Source organism: Nyctereutes procyonoides, unplaced genomic scaffold (genome assembly GCF_905146905.1).
Source record: "Nyctereutes procyonoides isolate TBG_1078 unplaced genomic scaffold, NYPRO_anot_genome, whole genome shotgun sequence".
Lineage (NCBI taxonomy): Eukaryota > Metazoa > Chordata > Mammalia > Carnivora > Canidae > Nyctereutes > Nyctereutes procyonoides.
In genome coordinates this window covers 25,145,096-25,166,133 of record NW_026575020.1, presented here as the reverse complement: position 1 = coordinate 25,166,133, position 21,038 = coordinate 25,145,096, and the positions used below count along the sequence as shown (strand labels likewise).

The window sequence follows — 21,038 nt, the reverse complement described above, 5'->3', positions numbered from 1 at the left end:
GAAAGAGAATCTTTTTTTTTTTTTTTTTTTATTTATGATAGTCACACACACAGAGAGAGAGAGAGGCAGAGACATAGGCAGAGGGAGAAGCAGGCTCCATGCACCGGGAGCCCGACGTGGGACTTGATCCCGGGTGTCCAGGATCGCGCCCTGGGCCAAAGGCAGGCGCTAAACCGCTGTGCCACCCAGGGATCCCAAGGGAAAGAGAATCTTAAGCAGACTCCCCACTGAACATGGAGCCAGAAACTAAGCTGGATCTCACAACCCTGAGATCATGACCTGAGCCGAAATCAAGAGTTGGAAGCTTAACTACACCACCCAGGCATCCCTAAGTACATTCTCTTAAACCATGTTTGTGTTTGTGATGTGGTTAAGCCATGGTGTTGTGAAACCATCACCACCATCCATCCACAGAATTTTTTTATCTTCTCAAACGGAGACCCTGTGTCCATGAAAGACTAACACCCTCTTCCCCCTACCTCCCCAGCCCCTGGAAGCAACCATTCCATTTCTGGTCCCTGTGAATCTGACTGCTCTCAGTACCTCATGTGAGTGGAATCCTCCAGTGTTTGTCCTTTTGTGTCAAGCTTATTTCACTTAGCATCACATCTTCAAGTCTCATCCTGGTTGTAGTCCATTATTCCTACTATACAGATGTAATTATTCCCACTTTACGGAGGCTGAGGTTCAAGGAATCCTCTGAGAGCACCCAAGAAGCAGACATGGCACAGGACTTGAGAGACTGGCTGGCTTTAGGATCCCCTGGAGAAATCAGTGCTGAACCGTGTGTCTAGGCCTATGAGGCTATATTCTTTGTGTTGTCTTTCCTTTGGGAATATTTTTATTCTTATCTCCATTTCCTGTTTCTGTTCAGCACTTCCTTCTAACATTTTCACCCCAATTGGTCCCAATTTTTCTCCCCCAGGAGCAGGAGTTCTCAGGTCAAACTGGCCTGGTCTGGAGATGCTCCGGCTGGGATTTCAGCAGAGCACAATCAGCCTTGCTTGAGTCCCTGTTTACACCCCTCACCCCTTCACCCGCCCTGGGGTAGTTATAAGCCTGTTTCCTTCCAAAGCAATTAGTGCAAGGAGGCCAGCCGACTCGGTGCTAATGCCGTTTCATTAAGTGGGAGCAATCCTAATGATAATAAAATGGCACATTTAACATTCAAACATTGAACAGGGTTTCTAAGCGAGTGTGTCTCTCTCTTACTTTCTGGTATAACAGCTCCATCTTCATAAGGACCTGACAATACACCCTAATGAGAGACTGGGGAGAACTAAGCATCCTTACAGAGCCAAAGGGAGGCCAAGAACCAGACAAAGAATCCAGGGAAAGAGGGTGCAGGGCATTGAGGGGATAAAGACCCCAAGGATTCCTGGGGTCATGGGCTCTGTGGCGCTGATTTAGACAAAGTCATGAAGAAATAAGGTCACATGGAGAATAAAGCCCACCACAGACTCTAATGCAATGCAGCTATTTCTTTGCTTGCTCAACACATTTTTTTCAACAAACATTTTTTGTGCACCCAAGGTGAGCCAGATTTTATGGGAGTCTGTGATGGAGGATGGCTCATGTTTTAGGAAAAGGAACTCCCAAGTTCCTGTAAGTCGTGATCTACAAATCATCTTGTTTACCCTCCCCTGGGCAGCTCTAGTCAAATCCACCCCAAGTTTATGAAATGTCTCAGCAAAGAAAATTTTTTTTTTTTTAATTTTTTTTTTAATTTTTATTTATTTATGATAGTCACAGAGAGAGGGAGAGAGGCAGAGACACAGGCAGAGGGAGAAGCAGGCTCCATGCACCGGGAGCCCGACGTGGGATTCGATCCCGGGTCTCCAGGATCGCGCCCTGGGCCAAAGGCAGGCGCCAAACCGCTGCGCCACCCAGGGATCCCAGCAAAGAAAATTTTTTAACAACTGTTTGGATCCCCTGAGCCAATCCTTATGCATCCTCCTTATTGAGACATCCATCTCAAAGGTCCTTGCTACTTGGTGATTTAGAATATCTGGTTGACCTTCTGGAAGCAAAAACATAGTGGGACTGGGGAGCTGGCCAGGGAAAAGAAAGTTGATTCAATCATCTGGTATTGACTGGGGACTCAAGAGAGGCAGGAGAACAGGATGACATTTAATAGCCAGAGGGCTTTATTCCCAGCTCCTATACATATGCACAAGGGAAGCTGCTGGCCAGGGGTCAAAGGTGGGCTTTGCCCAGGCCAGGGAAGCGGCTCATTCGAAAAGGCGTCAGGTCATAGGATGGGGTTACTTTCATACTTAATTCACACAGGATCTTGCCCACAACAGGGGCGAGCTTGAATCCATGTCCTATGGAAAGGAAAGCAGGCTGTCAAGGATCCTCAGGGAAAGCAGCTGGGGTCCCTGAATGTCCACTACCATGTCCCCAAATAGAGCTAACATCCCAAAGCTGGAGGTTGCCTCCCACCAGAAGTACCTCTTCTCTATTTGCCTGCCCAGCCCCTTCATACACTCAAGTCTAAGCCCTGGCCAGCTGCGAGCCTAGAAACACCATTTTGCCTGGCACTGAGAAAGGTCGGCTTTAAGGCACATCTTTCCCTCCTCAGGCTCACCAGAGAATCCAGCACCAATGACAATGTTGTCATACTTTGGGTGTCGATCAAGAATGCAGTGCCCATCGGGGGTGTTCTAGAAAGAAACAATCACACTTGCATCCTTTGAGAACAGAAGGAGGAGGAAGAACTGCAGGCTCCAATGGGAGGGGACTAGGCTGGATTGCTTTCCAGAAAGAATGGGAATGGGGCACAGGAATGCTTTCTGCATGCCAGCGCCCCCTCCGGGTATGACAGTCTTTCTCATTTGTCCATCTGCCCTCTCTTCTCATACAACGCTATGAACACAGTAGGTGCTCAGTTAATGCGTGTAAACTGACTTTAGCCAAGATGCCTCAGGCCCTGATGACATCTGCCTCGTCTCTTTGTCCCTAAGGCCTGTTCAACGAGAACATCTTGCCAAAAAATCTTTTAGAGCTCTTCTGGGAAACATAGTGAGGGGCTGCCAGGCAAAACCTAGTTTGCTAATGAAAAGGAATATGAATAACCTCCAACGGGGCCCTCTCCAGTAGAGGTGGACCAGCCCACAGGAATAAGCTCATTTGTTTCAAGTCACATACCGGGTCAGGGGTCAAAGAGAAGCCAGCTGGAGCAGTGCAAGGTCTCTCTGTGTCCTTCCCCTGTTCTCTGGGGCTGCGAGAGGGCCAGGCCTGGCCCGGCTGCCCACACCCTTACCGTGTACAGGCAGTGCTCCAGAATGGCAGGCTTGGGCTCTAGGTCGGGTAAGTGATCTCTGATGAAGCGGCTCAGGATCTGGATGTCTTGGATGTCTGAGAAGGCTTCTGGGCAGTCCCGCTCCTCAGGATCTGCATTGTTGCCGTGGTGATAGCAGACCTAGCTCCCAATCAGAGCAGTGTGAGCTGCGAGGCCGGCCCTCCTGCACACCCACCCAGCCCAGGGGGCAGGCTCAGACGCGGAGTGCCCCCATCCATCATCACAACCTCTCTCTGGCCCTGACAGATGCTGTTTGCTGCCACATGAGGTTGCCTTAGCTGTTCCTCCCCCCACCAGCCCCATGTTTGCAAAGGAAGGGCTCCCTTTGGGGAGGGGGGCTTGGGACAGCTGGGGGTCATGCATTGCAAATGGTGAATAGAGAAGTATTCTCCTGCTCCTGCTGCTCCCTGGGGGGTCTGGGGAATCTGTTGAAAGGGAGGTTAGAGCACTGCCCCAAATCTGCAAGGGAGGGGTGCCCTACCAACCCTCTCTGGGCTTTTCTGTTCACCTTCATCAACCCAGGATACTCTCCGGAGGGCAGCCCATAGATGTGGTGGGGAGTCAGGCTGAGGTCCAGGCCCAGGAAGCAGGGAAAGGCCTGGGACACGCCATAGCTTCCAGGAACCTTCTCTGGCCAGTAACACACATTGACCCGCAGAGTCTTAAAGGAGAAAGAGAAGTGAGAGATGAAGGGGGAAAGCCAGGAAACTACAGACAGCAAGAACAGCCTCTCCAGAGGTCCTGTAGCTCTTAAATACAAGCCTGGATCCCCCCCCCCCCCTTAACTTGTCCATCCTTGTTTCACCCAATTCTCTCGTCATCGATCTGTTCTATTTTGATACGAGGCACAATAATTTCTGCATCTCTGTCTCTTTCCCTCCGTCTTAGTCTCCATACTGCACCCAGGCCTACTTCCCTCTCTCTCTCTCTCTCTCCAGCAGTTAATAAGGCCTCAGATGTGAGGCATTACTACCGGCCAAGCCAGTTCCTGAGGGCTTTATGTTTATTATATAATTTAATACTCCAACAGCCCTGTCCCCATTTTACATGTTATAAAACTGAGGCTCATGAAGTGAACTCATTTGCCCAAGTTCATCCACTAGCAAGTGGCAGATCTGAGACTCAAACTCAAGTCCATCTGACTCCCAGGTTTCTTCTCTTAAACATCAACTCTGAGGCTTTCAGCCCACCTGACCTGGAGAGGCAGCTCGATCCCCAGGGGACGGAGGAGCCGGTTGGTCCAGGGACCTACTGTGATGATCAAGCTCTTGGCTTGGTAGCTCCTGGAGGTACTTTTCACCATGACTGGTAGCCCTGGTTTTATCTCCATCACCTTCTCTCCATCATGGACTTGGCCTCCAAGACGTCGAATTGCATCCTGGAAGGGCAATGGCAGGGAAGAGCAAATTAGTTATATAGCTATACGGTTCACCCTGGTGAACAGAGTCTTTCACTTAGGGCAGAAAAGAGAGCACAGACTCCAGACCTCCCGTCCCATATCAACGAGATCAAGAATAAAGCCAGCAGGGCAATGGCTCCCTTCCAGCCAGGGAGGCTGGGGACGGCATATTGGAACCACAACAGGAGCTGCATTGTCCCCAAGGGCTATGCATACTACCTGGAGGGCTCTGAGGGCCCTGTCTGCATAGAGAACTCCTCCAGACTTTTCCAAGAGCCCCACTTCTCCCCTGGCCAACTGAACATTGGGGAAACGTTGCTTCAGTTCCTCAGCTGAGAGATACTGATGTTCCACCCTGTGTCTAGACAAAGTAGCCTGGATTGTTTTTAATTCTGAATTCTCCTTCATTCCCAGCATCAGTAGCCCAGTCTGCCTGTAAAAAAAGAAAAAGAAAGAAAGAAAGAAAGAAAAGAAAGGCACATGGATGATGGTATGAGTCAGGGCCCTGGGCCATTCTCTCTCATTCTTCAGCAAAGGTCCCATCAAGGAGGGAAGGAGGGTCCCAGCCTCATGTTCAAAAAACTGATCAAGGGCAGCCCCGGTGGTGCAGCGGTTTAGCGCCCCCTGCAGCCCAGGGTGTGATCCTGGAGACCCGGGATCGAGTCCCGCATCGGGCTCCCTGCATGGAGCCTGCTTCTCCTTCTGCCTGTATCTCTCTCTCTCTGTGTGTGTGTGTGTCTCTCATGAATGAATAAATAAAATCTTAAAAAAAAAAACTGATCAAGTCAGGGGCGCCTGGCTGGCTGAGTCAGTAGAGCATGTGACTCTTGATCTCAGGGTCATGAGTTCAAGCCCCACACTGGGTGGGCATAGAGCCTACTTAAAAAGATTTAAAAAAAAAAAATAGGGTGCCTGGATGGCTCAGTCGGTTGGGTGTCTAACTGTTGGTTTAGGCCAGGTCATGATCTCATGGGTCCTGATCGAACCCAACTGGGGCTCCAATGCCCACATGCGTTCTCTCTGTCTCAGATAAATAAATAAATCTTAAAAAAAAAAAAAAAAGGTTAAAAAAAACTGTAAAGTCATCTCAGTACTGTCATCAGGGTCACACTCAGTATTACTAAGCTGGCTGCCAGCCCATTCCTAAGTCTGCCCTTGGCTCTCACTATTGGTTTACTTGTCCCTCTATCCTCTTGGGATCCATCCCTGCCTTGAGGGCAGTTATCAGAAATCCTCTTATTGCCACACCTAGAAAGTGGTAAGTGTCTCTTCCTCTTCCTCCATCCCCTGACCCCTTCACTATCCTGATCTCCATTCTTTATCCTCTCCACCCCCCCCCACTCTATGGCCCTGCTGTTTCTTTTCCTTTGTTCCTTTTCTTCACATATAATGTTTTGTTCCTTGCTGTGCATCTCTCTGGTTCTTCCTCAGAGGCTGCCCATTTTATGGAAAGGATCCTAAATGGGGAGACCTGGCTCTGGGTCCAGTCCTGGCAGACCCTTTGTGACCTTGCCCTGGTTGCACACCACTCCAGATCCCAGATTCCTCTGTAATGCAAGCCTGCTGGACAATATATTGGTGGTGCCACACCAGGGTGGTATCGCCCCGACCCCGGGGCTTATGGACATGGCATGGGCCATTTTTTTTTTAGTTGCCACAATTCCTGGGGGTTGCCCCTCTCGTGTTTAGTGGGCAGGGCCTGGGGATGCTGAACCTGCAGTGCTCCAGAAGATCCCACCCAACTGCTGAGAGCACCCTCACACAGAAACACCATTAGATGGTTTCTTGGGGTTCCGGCAATTAATTCAGTGATTCTGTGGTTCTATTTCTCCCTATACTTCCCTTTATGCTTCTTACTCTCCAGGGGAGTAAAAGTTGTTTCTCTTTAATACTTTCCGTCTCTCTGTCACAAGACATCAGAGCTCCCTTTTGATGGGAACGGATCTAAACGGTGGAAGGGTCACTTTGGCCCTGGGACCATTGCTACAGTCCCTCTCCCTTTCAGCAGCTGCAGTGACCAGCACCAGCCTGGTACATCCCCCAGGTACTGTGTATAAAGCTCGTAATAGCCTATAATGGAGTCTCATGGATATTACATGCTTCCAAATCCCACATTATCTGGTTGGGGGGATTAAAGAGAAGATTGGGAGGGGGTAGGGACACAGCAGGCCCCAGGGCTGGTGTCAGTACACAGAGCCGCGAAGCGTGCCCAATCCATTCGCCATGGCCCCCGCCTACCCAGCATTCAGCACTGGTGAGTGAGGATGAGCGCCTCCGCCTCCTCAAAGCTTAGCAGAGGAAGGATGCTGTAGCATCCCCATTAGCCAGCAGGGCCCCTTTCCCGTGGCCCCAAAAGGGCTTCGTTTGGTTCTCAGGTAATGAAAACTTGCCCAATAGACTTCTTGGTCAGGAGGATAATTAAGAAGTCATGCAAGTATATGTCCTAGAGCCCTCGTTTGCCGATGTGGGATGGGTACAATTCTGGGAAAGACCTGGCTTACCTCTCACCTCAGCGGTTATAATGTCAGACCCCTGGCTCAGCAATTGCAGAGCAGCATTTTCCAACCCCTGCCTGTTGTATCCCAACAGCAGTGTCCCATACACCCTGAGATTTAGCTCCTTCCTTCCTTCCTTCCTTCCTTCCTTCCTTCCTTCCTTCCTTGAAGTAAGAACTCCTCTTACAGGAATGTACTGTATGGGGAAAACAAAACCCATGCCAAGACAACAGGCAAATCTGTCAAATTATGAAATGCTGAGTGATATTCTAATTCCCAAGCCATCCCGTGGTGGATGAAGCGGGAGCTCCCATCCCTAGGAGCAATCAGTGAGTTGATTCTGCCGGTGAATGTAATTGTGCCAATTGTAATCATTTTGCTCCAGCTCTCTGCCCCTGTGGCATTTATTTCTTAGCCCAGATATTGATCTAACAGTGGGAAATTTTCCATCTGAATTTGTGATGGCGGACCCTCCCCTCGTCCGAAGATGCGTTTGGGAAATTCTCATTTTCCGTGGATCACAGCTGAGCTATTTGGCCTGAGGGAAACCGTGCACTGCTGGAGAAATGCCTCCGATTGGAGAGAGATTTTTGACCATTATGAGCAAATCGGAAATAAATGTAAAACACTGCCTGCAAATGCAAAGGTCTGTCATTATGGGAGATAGGTGAGAGGCTCCTGTGGGAAATGCTTACAGAATTGGAAATCAGTCAGTCAAAACCGGGATCAGAGAATGGGCCTTTTCCACCCAGGATGAAGATAGATGACTTCCATGGGCAGATTGAAAATCATTTAAGTGCTTATTTTCTTAATGGCTTTTCCTAGATCCCAATAAACAGACCACTCGTTCTGCATCAATTTCTCACCCCTGTGCTCTGGGCCTCCCTCTGCTCTTTTCCTGCTCAGACCCTAGTGACAAAGTTTGGAGAGGAGAGGAATGAGAAGAGACAAGGCCATCGCAAGGGAGAAAAAAAAATGTCCAGGAAATGCCGGCTCAGGGCTGGCCTAGAAAGAAAGCATCTTAAAGTGAGGCTGGATTGTCAGGGGACCCTGGAAAGTGTGGCTCCCAGCTCCCAGCTCCCAGCTCCCAGCATACTGACCAGCTGAGTGCAGAGCATGGGGTAGGAACTGTGACTTCCCCCCAACCCGAGTTGGCTCCAGCACCGGGAAGAGGTAATCGAAGAATCCTCCTGAGGGCCTTGTTGACTCCTTAGCCAACTAAAGCCTCAGACCTGATGTAAGGAGCTGGTGATGGGGGCCTTCCATCTGTTACTAAAGCAGTACAGGAGGCCACCGGCCCGATGGAGCAGGGAGGAACTGGGAGGGACAGATAGCCCTCCTTGGTCAGCCACCTGCCAGCCCGGGCTCCCTCTTTCCCTTCCCAGGGTGAAAAGTGCCAGTGGATCACCTTGGGGAAGGGACTCAGCCATGGCTGCTGTCTTTGTTGGTTTTGGAGGAGCTCTTGGCTTTCATCTTCTGCTCAGTGGGCCGAGGTGGAATTGGTTAACAAAGACTGCTCCAGGGAGGGGATGTGGCTGACAAGCCAGACACTTCACAGAGACACAGGAAGCAGCAGCTGCAGAGGGGGCCACCAGGTTCTGCCAGCAGCTGTACTGCCTACGGCTGTGATCTTGTCTGATATTGTCAGCTAAGCAGGGGCAGCCTGGGTCAGGAGCTAGATATTAGGACTCAAAGGGAGAAGGGGGGGGCAAGCAAGAGGTGAGCCACAGAGCTGGGATTTGCTGGTGGTATCAGCATCCCAGCTGTATGCATCACAAAAGATTCAGACCTTGTGATCTGACACGTGTCATTGTCTGTACCCAGAATGTATGCAAATATCCGGAGCCCACCCATGTTTAGTATGCCACTGTCACAGGAAGAAGCGGAACAGGAGGAAAAGAATTGGACAACCACCTTCACTACCAACTCCTGAAGATGTTTGTTTGGTTGTTTTTTTGTTTGTTGTTTTATCACCATCGAATAGCATTAAGTACATACATTCGGATCTATCAGTTACATGATGACGTTGCGCTGGTTCTCCCAGAAGAACCTAGGAGAATGAGAACCACAAAGAAGATAACGCATGTAGAAAATCAGAATTAAGAGCCAAAGCAAAAAGAATGGCAATGGGAAGTATCTATTCTGTATCCCTAAGTAAAAGAATCAAATAGTGTGCTCGAGTGAATCAGATTAGCCACAAGAAAGAACTTGGTAATGATTATGATAATAATAATAATAATTAATAATAATAATAATAATAATGGCAGCACCTAGCACTCTGTAGAACTTGAAAGGCTTTCCAAAGCACATTCACTCCACTATTCATTTTTCATAAGTGGGGATTAAAGTGTCGGAATGGTCTTTTATTTTTTTAATTTATTTTCTTTATTTTTTAAATTATTTATTTATTTATTCATGAGAAACACAGATTGAGAGAGAGAGGCAGAGACATAGGCAGAGGGAGAAGAGAAGCAGGCTCCACGCAGGGAGCCTGTCGTGGGACTCGATTCCGGGTCTCCAGGATCACATCCTGGGCTGAAGGCGGCGCTAAACCGCTGAGCCACCCAGGCTGCCCTTGGAATGGCCTTTTAAGAGGGACTATGATATCTTCCTGTCTTTAAATATATATTAGCAGTCTTTCGACCCGAGGTGATTTAGGCATGAATTTGTTTGGACAGAGGGGATGGACAAGGTCACCACTCTGTGGTATCTTCTAAGCCAGGGGCCAGCAAACTATGACCCAAGAATCAGATCAGATCTACCTCCTATTTTTGTCTGTCATACAAGCCAAGATGATTTTTACATTTTTAAATAGTTGATAAAGAACAAAAGAATATTTCAGGACATGAAAAGTGCATGAAATGTCAGCATCCATGAATAAAGTTTTATTGGCATACAGCCACGCTCATTTATTTACATATCATCTGTGGCTGCTTTCACACTACAATGGCAGAGTTGAGTAATTGGCAGAGTTGAATAGTTACAACAGAGACCATATGGCCTGCAAAGTCTAAAATACTATGTGGCCAATTCTGGAAAAAGTTCACCAAGCCCTATTCTAGACTAAGAGTGTAGTGATCTCACGATCTGCAGTAATAGGTTAAGAGCCTGACTACTCAGCAATCCTCTCATAAGGTTGTGGGGTGGATTTAATGCGTTAGCATATATTGGGTACTTTTAAAACAGCCTAAGTTTCTTATCATGAGCACTAAATAACATGATGATGGTGATGATGGTGATGATGATGGACTTGTCAGGTACCACCACTCCAAACCCTTTACATACTCATCTTCACAACAGACCCCTGAAATAGCCCTATTTTATAGGTAAGAAAACTGAGTCTCCCAGAAGTTAAACAGCTTGCTCCAGACCACACAGCTAAATGTGTCGGAGCTGACATGTAGAGCCAGGCCTGCCTGGTCCCAAGGCCTTTCCAAATTCCTATCCTCCTGCCATGAAGACTGTGAGATTATGAGAATCTCCTATCCAAGGGTTCCTTTCCCTTGCTCCAGCAGCCATTCTCCTTGATGTCCATGGCTGCTACCTCCCACCTGTCTCCTCTTGCCCTTCTTCTTCCCTATGCAACAGAGATAGGATACAGCTGACCCAAAATGGGTAGAAGGAACTGCCACTTATCCAAAGATGCTATGTACTATACCAAGTACTTCATAAGAGTCTCATTTAAGGGGCACCTAGGGTGGCTCAGTCGGTTAAGCATCTGACTCTTGATTTCAGTTCAGGTCAGGGCCATGAGATTGAATCCCACATCAGGCTCCACACTAGGCATGGAGTCTGTTTAAGATTCTCTTTCTGTCCTTCTTCCTCTCTTTAAAAAAAAAAAAAAAAAAAAAAAAAAGTCTCCTTTAATCCCCCACAAAGCCCTGTGAGGAAAAAATGAGACACAGAGAGGTACAAAAACTTTTCCAGTGTTATACAGCCAGTAAGAGGTAGACACAAAGTCAAGTTCAAGCCTGTCTCAGAATCATGTCCTTTCTGAAAGATTCCAGACACTCTCCTAACTTCTCTTAGTTACCTCCTTATCTGCTGGGAAGAAGTGTGCCCTCCAAGGCCTCAGCACTTCTCTTAGTACCAGATACTCAGCAGTATTCACAGATGGCTGACAGAGAGGGGTCCCTTTGCCAGGCCACCCCTCAGCAAGACATGCTCCTTTATTTGGGTGCTGTGTGCATTAGCTACCTCTGGAATAAATCTGTAATTAGCTGTCCTAGCTGTATTTGCATAATGGATTTCACTTTGTTCTTAAGTTAATGGTGTTTTTGCAACAGAACAGTAACCTCTTGGTTCTCGGCCATTAAAATAACTGCCACCCTGTAGGATAGAGTCATGGTTTTGTAGAGAGTTCAGTTAAGAGCCACAGAGAAGGTGGGAAGGGATGTGTGGTGGGTGATTAAAGTTCTCTATGCACCATGGCTTGTCTGCCTTCTTCCCCATGACTGTTTGAAAGGTCAATGGAGGTGAGGGGGTACAGAGGAGCTTTAAAGGTTAGAGAGCCATGGGGACAGCAGAGATCCCCAGTGAGCAATAAGGCCTAAAGAGGAGACCTATAGGAAGAGGCATTCAGAGAGAATGAATGGATTTATAAGGGTGGCTCCTGGGGGAGAGGACCCAGTGTGAAAAGTTATGATATTAGTATGAATATAAAGAACCAGCTTTGGGTATCAGCTCCCAGTGTCTTTTCAGCAGTCTTCACAATATACCCTGGCCTGCTGGCCTTGGACATGTGCTCTAAACCCAGTCCTAGAACTCAGTGTGACAGGAGCCAGCTGACCTATGGGGCAATCCTAACAGGGAGCAGAATGCTCCTATGTGTCTGGCACTTCCCTAGGCCCTGTGTCCCTCCACGGCATTTCACATGTTCACGGCACTGTACCCTCACATACTCAAAGCACCTCCAGGCACTGGGCCCCACAATTCAAGGAATTCCCCCATCCGCCAACCTGTGTAATTGAGTTTCAGCCTCGTGCTCCAGCTGGGCCCATATCTGGTAACACTCATCCATCATCTGCGTATAAAAGTCTTCAAGGTATGCCCTTCGGATTATCCGGCTCTGCCCATGCGAGCTTCCTCGGGAGTGTGGTAGAAAAAACTGGAAACAGAAAACAAGAGAGACAACTGAAGCTGTTACCCCTTGCGCTGTCTCTTCCACCCCTTAGGAAATTGCTCAGCATGTGTTGTCAATCAGGAGCATTTCTTTCCTCTTCAAATATTTTCATAGTTCTCCCTTTATGGTCAAGTTACTGATTTGGCTACCAGCACAGAAGTTCTTTAGGAGTACTAACTCTGCTTCCTGGGACGCCTGGGTGGCTCAGTGGGTTAGCACCTGCCTTAGGCCCAGGGTGTGATCCTGGGGTCCTGGGATCGAGTCCCACATCAGGCTCCCTGCATGGAGCCTGCTTCTCCTTCTCCCTTTGTTTCTGCCTCTCTCTCTGTGTGTGTCACTCGTGAATAAATAAAGAAAATCTTTTTATTTATTTTTATTTTTTTACTTATGATAGAGAGAGAGCGAGAGAGAGAGGCAGAGACATAGGCAGAGGGAGAAGCAGGCTCCATGCACCAGGAGCCTGACGTGGGATTCGATCCCGGGTCTCCAGGATCGCACCCTGGGCCAAAGGCAGGCGCCAAACCGCTGCGCCACCCAGGGATCCCAATAAAGAAAATCTTAAAAAAAAAAAAGAACTCTGCTTCCTGTTTGGTAACATTACCTCACACCCCAAAGTCCCTTTGTTAGTTAGTCTTTGGTCATCTTGCTGCAAGCCCAGCCCACTTAACTCATAGTCTCATAGAGAAGCATAATTAGAAAGCACCTTTGAGATCATTCCCATCTAGCCCCCTTCATTTTTTTTCTTTTTTTCTTTTTTTTTTTTTTAAAGATTTATTTATTTATTCATTCAGAGAGCGAAGAGAGAGGCAGATACACAGGCAGAGGGAGAAGCAGGCTCCACGCAGGAAGCCAGATGTGGGACTCGATCTTGGGTCTCCAGGATCACACCCTGGGCTGCAGGCGGCGCTAAACCGCTGCGCCACCGGGGCTGCCCCCCTTCATTTTTTTTCAAATTTTTATTTAAGTTCAAGTAACTAGTTAGCATATAGTGTAACATTAGTTTCAGAAGGAGAACTTAGTGAGTCATCACATACAATACCCAGTGCTCATCACAAGTGCCCTCAATCCCCATTCCCCATTTAGCCCATCCCCCACTCACCTCCCTCCATCAACTCTGTTTGTTCTCTATCTTTAAGAGTCTCTTAGGGTTTGACTCCATCTTTTTAGCCCTTTCCCATATATTCTTCTGTTTTGTTTCTTAAATTCCACATATGAGTGAAATTACATGGTATTTATCTTTCACTGACTGATTTATCACACTTAGCATAATACACACTAGCTCCATCCCCATTATTGTCAATGGCAAGATTTCATTTTTTAATGGCTGAGTAATATTCCATTGTATATATACACCACATCTTCTCTACACTTTTTTTTTAAAAGATTTTATTTACTTATTTGACAGAGAGAGAGAGAGAGCAAGAGAGCACAAGCAGGGGGAGCTGCAGGCAGAGGGAGAAGGAGAAGCAGACTTCCCACTGAGCAGGGAGCCCAATGTGGAGCTTGATCCCAGGACCCTGGGATTATGACCTAGCCAAAAACAGACACTTAACCAACTAAGCCACCGAGGCATCCCCTTCTTTATCCATTCATCAGTCAATGGACACTTGGGCTCTTTCCATAGTTTGGCTACTGTTGATAATGCTGCTATAAACACCAGAATGCATGTATCCCTTCAAATCTGTATTTTTGTATCCTTTGGGTAAAAAAGGCTCAAAGTGTGCTCGCTCTGGAAACTTCTCTCTGGAAGAGGAGAGAAGGACAGTCCCTAAAGTCAGGAGTGTGGAGGAGACACAGTACCTGCTCCAGCAGGATGACCTTCTTCCTGTGTTTGGCCAGGTGGTATGCCGTGAAGCAGCCCTGGATGCCTGCCCCGATCACAATGGCATCACAGAGAACTTTCTGAGCAGCCATGATGCCCACTCAGCCTTACAGCCACAAAGCTCACACACAAAGGAGAAACCAAACAAAAGTAGGCTCTGGGCTGAAGGGGGAGGAGTAGGGCAAAGTCCAGCCTGGCCAAAACTCCCACAATCCCCTGAACTGTGTCCTTCCTTCCACTCCTCCCTCCCAGCAAAGCCTGGCATAGTGCCCAGCCCCCACCTCCCCTGCAGAGCAGAACAGGGTAGTCTGATTCCTGAAGTTTAGCCCAGCTCAGCTGCCAGCCTCACCCTTGTATCCCTCTAGCTTTCTATTCTTGGCTCAATTATTGTCATGCAAATGGCTCCTTCCTATGCCACCTTCCTGTCTCATTATGATCTTTGTCTCGGGACTTCGGCCTTGGAATTTCAATGCCTCCTAGACCAAGCTGGGCACCAGGAATGCTGCCTCCCCCTGCTGGCTTCCCTCCCTGCAGCCTGATTTCCTTTGGAGATTCTAAGGGCCAAGCTAAGAACTTGGCACTCCGCCCAGGGTAAGGCTCACCTCCCTGGTGGATGGTGAGGTCAGGGGGTAGATGCAGGGAACAATCTGGAGGGCAGTTTTGTGAGTATGAAATTATTCTCAGCATGTTGCTTTCATTTTTTTACAAAGGAGAAGAAATTATCCAGAATAAATGGGAAAGACAGAGTGAGAAGAGGAGCCTTCTCCTGAGGCACAGAGTGGGGGCCAGGCACCAACCCCGGGCACACAGGGTCCCCGATGTGAGCACGCCCTCTGTGCCAGGCAGTGTGCTAAAAAAAATAGCACTACATGCATTCAGGACAGAGCTAGGATTTGTAGGACCTGGTTCTTGTACCATTTTGGGGTCATGATCCCAGAGTCCCAGGATCCAGCCCCTGAATTAGGCTCCCTGCTCAGTAAGGAGTCTGCTACTCCCTCTGCCCTTCTCCCTGCTCGTGTTCCCTCTCTCTCTCTCTCTCTCTCAATAAATAAATAAATAAATAAATAAATAAATAAATAAAATCTTTAAAAAAGAAAAAGAAAAATTATGAATACAAAATTAGGTGCTAGCACTAGGAAGAGACTTTCCAATTAAGGAGCACTGTGGATGAAGTTTTATTAGCTTCATGGTACATCTGCCTCTGTACACATCACCTCGTTTAATCCCTGCAGCCCTAGGAGAACATATATTTATCTCCACTTTGGACATTAAAGATGGCCCCAAATTCTTTGTCACTCCTCCCGTCACAGGCTCTGTGACTGCATGACCAATAGACTATGGCAAAGTGGGCAGCCCCGGTGGCACAGCAGTTTAGCACTGCCTGCAGCCCAGGGCATGATCCTGGAGACCCTGGATGAAGTCCCACGTCAGGCTCGTTGCATGGAGCCTGCTTCTCCCTCTGCCTGTGACTCTGCCTCTCTCTGTCTCTGCATCTCTATGAATAAATAAATAAAATCTTAAAAAAAAAAAAAAAAACGGGACGCCTGGGTGGCTCAGTGGTTGAGCATCTGCCTTTGGCTCAGAACGTGATCCTGGATTCCTGGGATCGAGTCCCGCATCGGGCTCCTTACATGGAGCCTGCTTCTCCTCCCTCTGCCTGTGTCTCTGCCTCTCTTTCTGTGTCTCTCATGAATAAATAAATAAAATCTTTAAAAAAAAAAAAAAAGACTATGGCAAAGTGACACTGGGACACTTTCTGGCCCCCGCCTTAAGACACTGAGAGCTTCTTCTTGTCCTGGAGCACTTGATCTGAGTCACCATGTTAGAGGTCCAACCACTCTGTGGGAAAGACCATGTGGGGAGGCCCTGAGACTGCATGGAGAGCCAGACATAAGAATGAAGCCACCTTGGGCCTCCAGCCCAGCCCAGCCACCAGCTCTATACCACTGAGTGACCCAACTAATGCCACACAGAGCAGAATCACCCAGCCAAGCCTCATCTGAATTCCTGATCGACGAAATCGTGAGATAGAATAAAACCAGTTGTTACTTTAACCACGAAGTTTTGGGCTAACTTTTTATGCAGCCAAAACTGAAATGCCTCTTTACAGCCAAAGACATTAAAGCTTACAAAGCCACACACCTAGTAAGCATAGGCACTGAGATATGAACCTAGGGTCATCTGCTGCCGATCCTGTTCCCTTAACCACTGTGCCATGCTGGGGATCCGTCCGAACTCATACTGATGATTCTGATTTAAATAGTTTGCTGTTTCTTTCATGGTCATACTGTGTGGGGAAAAAAATACTGGATCAGAAAATCCATATGATCCCATTGTGGCTGCCCAGCCTCAGTGAAGTGACCCCCCCCGCCCCCAGCAAAGGAGGGCAACTAGTTGTCCTCTTGGCCCAGACCCTCTTTTACTAGGAAAATGGGGGTCCAGAGAAGGGGTACCTATGACTGGCTTTTTTTTTCTTCTAGAAAAAAAAATCACTCTAGAATCCAGAAGTCATTTCAACTCCACCTCACCCCTATCCCACATGAATGGGGTAGCATCTGCCTCACAACTGGACAGTCCCCTTAAAAAATGGTAGACATGGGATCCCTGGGTGGCGCAGCGGTTTGGCGCCTGCCTTTGGCCCAGGGCGCGATCCTGGAGACACGGGATCGAATCCCACATTGGGCTCCCGGTGCATGGAGCCTGCTTCTCCCTCTGCCTGTGTCTCTGCCTCTCTCTCTCTCTCTCTCTCTCTCTCTGACTATCATAAATAAAAAAAAAATTTTTTTTTAAATTTTTTTAAAAAAAATGGTAGACATGATGGGAAAAGTATACTATTTAAGTATGCAAAGTCTTGATAGAAATAGGTAAGGTCAGCCCCCAGATTTGTCTTGGTAAGATGTCAGAGAAGATGAACAGTTTATACACAAGGGAAACAGGTAATAAATCCTCACATGGAAGTGTGCCCAGCCTCACTAGCAATGAAAGAAATGGGAATGAAATGACCTGAAGGTACGATTATGTGCCTATTAAATGAGCAAAAATAAATAAAAATTATAAAATTGGGTGTTGTCAGTGCTGTGGGGAAGGAGAGAGAATGAAGGGGCGACTCAGATGGTCTGGGCCTTCTGGAGAGTTCCTGGCAGCGTGCAGTCACAGTAGAATGGTGAAACTTCTGATCTAGAAATCTGACTTGGGGAACTATACCCCCAGGAAATATCCAAGGGAAGTAAAAGACATTTGTATGAAGACATTCATAGCCATGCTTTTACAATCTAGAGAACTGGAAACAACCCAGCCACAGGGAATCGCTGAGCAAATTCTGGCACGTTGACACAACGGAATACTATGTAGCAATTCAAAATGACAAGCTGAGGTCTGTGGGCTACATAAAAATGTGTATATATATGAAATCATCCTGAGAAAAAGAACAGAACACAAATAGACACACTCAGATCACAACCACGAGTTATGTGTGTGTGTGTGTGTGTGTGTGTGTGTGATCAAAGATCTAAAGAGAATCTGGCACAGTAATTGAGCTTAATGCTCATTAGTTTCCATACTCTCTCAAAACCGTGCTTTCATTCACAATTTGTAACAGGGGAAGGAGGAATTCCCTGGGGAAGCAGAGTCCTCAGATCTCCGCTGGTCACTGGTTCCAGGGCCAGGGGAAGTTCTTTCTTTGTTCTAACCTCCGTGCTTCCTGCTGTCCCCCCACCCGCCCCTCCTGGGCCATTTCTTATTGTTCCTTCTCCAGGGAAGCTACAAAGCGGCTCTACATCCCCCTCTCCTTTGTTTAATATAATATCCCTCCAGAAATAAGACGACACTTCCATTTCCCCATCCCTACTTCACAAGCTTGCCCTGGATTCCTAGACTCAAGCATTCTGCTTCTTGTTAAGAATTTCAAACAGCTCCTCCGAAAGCAGACACTGGCCTCGGCCCAACCTTGAAATGAAAAGGAAATAGACTTCTGAAGGCTTCCCCTCTCTCTCAGGGTTGCCCGTCCTTGTGGCTGTCCTGACAGGGGCAGGCAGAGAGAAGCGATCCCCTCAAATTCCATTTTAACACCCATTTTGGATCGGAAGACTATTAAAGAAAAAGCCAGCAGCCCTACACGGCGCTGCTGTGTGTCAGCAATTGCAGCTCGTGTCCTGGGGCCGAGCCGCCAAGGATGTGAGGCTGAACTGCTCATCTGATGGCTTGATTGACACTTCGCAGACGGGGGCGGGCGAGCCCAGCCAGGGAAGCAGCAAGCTGTACGGCTCGAAATAATGAGAGGACTCGAATCGGGAGAGAGCGTGGAATAAATAAGAGAGACCTCAGAGTCGAAAGGCGAGGGGGAATCTTCTGTTCCCAGGGAACTGGAGCCTGGGGCAAGGAGGCAGGCTGGCAGACCAGGAAGCGGCCCCTCCAGACCCATCCTGCCAGCTGCCAGGGGTCTTTGGGTCCCTGATGTGTAGAAGATGCCAGAGTGAGAAAACCGAGAGCTGCACAGCTGGATCTGAACGTGGTCTCCACACACACTGTCCACCCGGTGCATGTCTCCGGTTTCACCCTCCCACCACCCACCCCTCCAGCCTGGCTCCTTCTGCTGCCTTTGCCCCAGGTCATCCATCTGCCTTCACTCACCTCGATTCCTGCAGTAACCTCATAACGGGGCTCCCGGCCCCTCCGTGCCCACTCTGTACCTATCCTTCCATGTCTCTGCCGGAGTCCTCTCTCTAAACAGTGAATGGAACAGGTCACCCCCTACTGAAAACTCTGTAACAGTCGCCCATTTCCTATTACAATGAAAATCACAGCGCCGTAGCCTGGCCCGCGAGGCAGTTTGCTTCTGACCTCCACCGGCTCTTGCAGCTCTGCAGCGGGTCCCTTCTCACTGCTTTCTTTAGGCCCTGGCAAGGCTGAGCGGAGAGAGGTCCCCACGTCGCTGCGATGATTCCAAACTCCCCAACACCCCCAAGCCAACTTGGATATCCTCTGTCCTGTGCTCCCTTCTCACACCGTCTGCATCTCAGGGACAACAATGAACAGAGGGTAATGCAGTAGTTTGCGTGTCTGCCTCCCTCCGCCCCCAGCTCCTTAAGGGAAAGGAGTCTAGAACATGGGGAAAAGGATGTCTCCCTCCCACCCTGTCCTCAGCCACTTTGCTCTCCTCACATGCACTACTGTTACCATTTTCATTTGTCTCCTTTCAGAGATGTTCTATGAGGCTACAAAAATATTTAAACTGCCTAGTCTTTGTTTTAAGTCTCAGAAGTAGCACACTGCACAGCACTTTGCTGTTTCCATTTCTTATCTCGTGGCTCCCACATGAGTCCTATGGAGCTGGCCTGTTCTTCCTGATGGCTGTGTAGTTTTCCTTGCATGGCGAAGGCATTTGGGACAGAGAAGGCACCCAGACATGTTTGCTGAATGTATGCTGGGTTTCTCTGGCTGCCAGAGGCACCCTCACTCACAGAGTTCTCTAGCCATCCGGTGTTGGGAGTTTGGGGGTTCTTATCCAGGCCAGCCTGGCAAGGTTTATCAAAGGCTGGCAGTGTCCTCTGTGAGCTGCTGAGGACGGTGCCCATTTTCAGGCCTGGAGGTAGTGGGGATAGAACACCCAGAGAACCTGGCTTCTGCTTCCTGCTGTGTCTTTGTGTTTGCATTTGTTAAGTGGCAGTTATTACCGCAACCCTGCTCCCTCAAGATATAAGAGTTCCATTCCTAGGCAGTCTCCAGGGGAGGGAAGAAAATAAGGAAAGTCTTGGGAATTGGGGCTGAAACCTCTGAGAAAAAAATTAAATCACCATGTAGCTTGGGAAGGGAGCATCCACCTCAGACCTCACTAGGACAGAAGAAAATTTGGTAAAAATGAGGAAGGAGACATTTTCATTCTTAAGGGAAAACTTCCTTGAAGATGAACACTAGAATCCTCTTCTTCTTCTTCTTCTTCTTCTTCTTCTTCTTCTTCTTCTTCTTCTTCTTCTTCTTTCTTCTTCTTCTCCTTCTCCTTCTCCTCCTCCTCCTCCCCCTTCTTCTTCCTCTTGACTAAAGAGTTTTATTTTCCAGGACGCCTGAGTGGCTCAGTGGTTGAGCATCTGCCTTTGGCTCGGGGCATGGTCCTGGAGTTCCTGGATTGAGTCCCATGTCGGGCTCCCTGCATGGAGCCTGCTTCTCCCTCTGCCTGTGTCTCTGCCTCTCTCTCTCTCTCTCTCTCTCTCTCTCTCTGACTATCATAAATAAATAAAAATTAAAAAAAATAAAAATAAAAATCAAACACTGGAATCTCAGTCTTGTCTTAAGTCTTTCTATCCCAGCTCTGCCCAAATCTGTGTGCACATCTGCACACCCATCTAACTGTGGTGCTCAAGGATATACTCAGGTGTTCATTAAGTAGGTCTCTTTACACCTATGTGTATCTGAGCGGGTCTATTTCCACCACTAGGCTTTTGGAGAGGTCTCATTAAAGCTCAGCAGACATTGGAGAAAATAGCAAATCAAACAGTGTTGAGAATAGGTATCCCAATTCTGCCATTTGGAGGTGAGGGTGTGTTTGGGACCGAAATAATATATTACCCCCTTTGTAGAAGAGACTCTTCCATGGCTTTCCCATTCTTCATAGCCTGGCTATCAGGACACTCTGCAATCAAGATTTGCAGCAAGGAGTGAGAACCAGGGGCAGGAAAAGTCAAGTGGTTTTCACATGGATCAGGCTGGCTTAACAGGTGACAATAGCAACCAAACTTTAGTAGCATGCAGGAAGACCAACTCCAGGGATTTGGTGCTCTGGTATTCCCCAGTTTTCAAGGAGATATGGTCTTCCATTCTCCTACCTCTGCAGCCTGACTACTGATGTTGCTGCTTGTTAGGGAACATAGGTGGACATGGGAGCTCAGGTCCTCCTGACGTAA

At 48.1% G+C, this 21,038-nt stretch overlaps 1 protein-coding gene across 3 annotated transcripts; it reads right to left on the bottom strand.

The window, feature by feature from the left end:
* Positions 1–1,751: 1,751 nt before the first annotated feature.
* On the bottom strand, positions 1,752–14,286 carry PIPOX (pipecolic acid and sarcosine oxidase). 3 transcript variants are annotated; one of them, XM_055337405.1, is made up of 8 exons: positions 14,121–14,286; positions 12,157–12,305; positions 4,923–5,136; positions 4,500–4,682; positions 3,813–3,965; positions 3,266–3,424; positions 2,591–2,666; positions 1,752–2,327 (listed from the first exon to the last, which is right to left on the bottom strand). In XM_055337405.1, the coding sequence occupies exons 1-8, from the start codon at positions 14,232–14,234 to the stop codon at positions 2,197–2,199; spliced, it is 1,179 nt and encodes a 392-aa protein (XP_055193380.1). In that variant the 5' UTR covers positions 14,235–14,286; the 3' UTR covers positions 1,752–2,196. The 3 variants fall into 3 exon arrangements, with proteins under 3 accessions (XP_055193380.1, XP_055193388.1, XP_055193397.1); XM_055337413.1 differs by having other exon boundaries at positions 4,557–4,682; XM_055337422.1 differs by lacking the exon at positions 2,591–2,666 and having other exon boundaries at positions 2,203–2,327; positions 3,151–3,424.
* Positions 14,287–21,038: the final 6,752 nt, after the last annotated feature.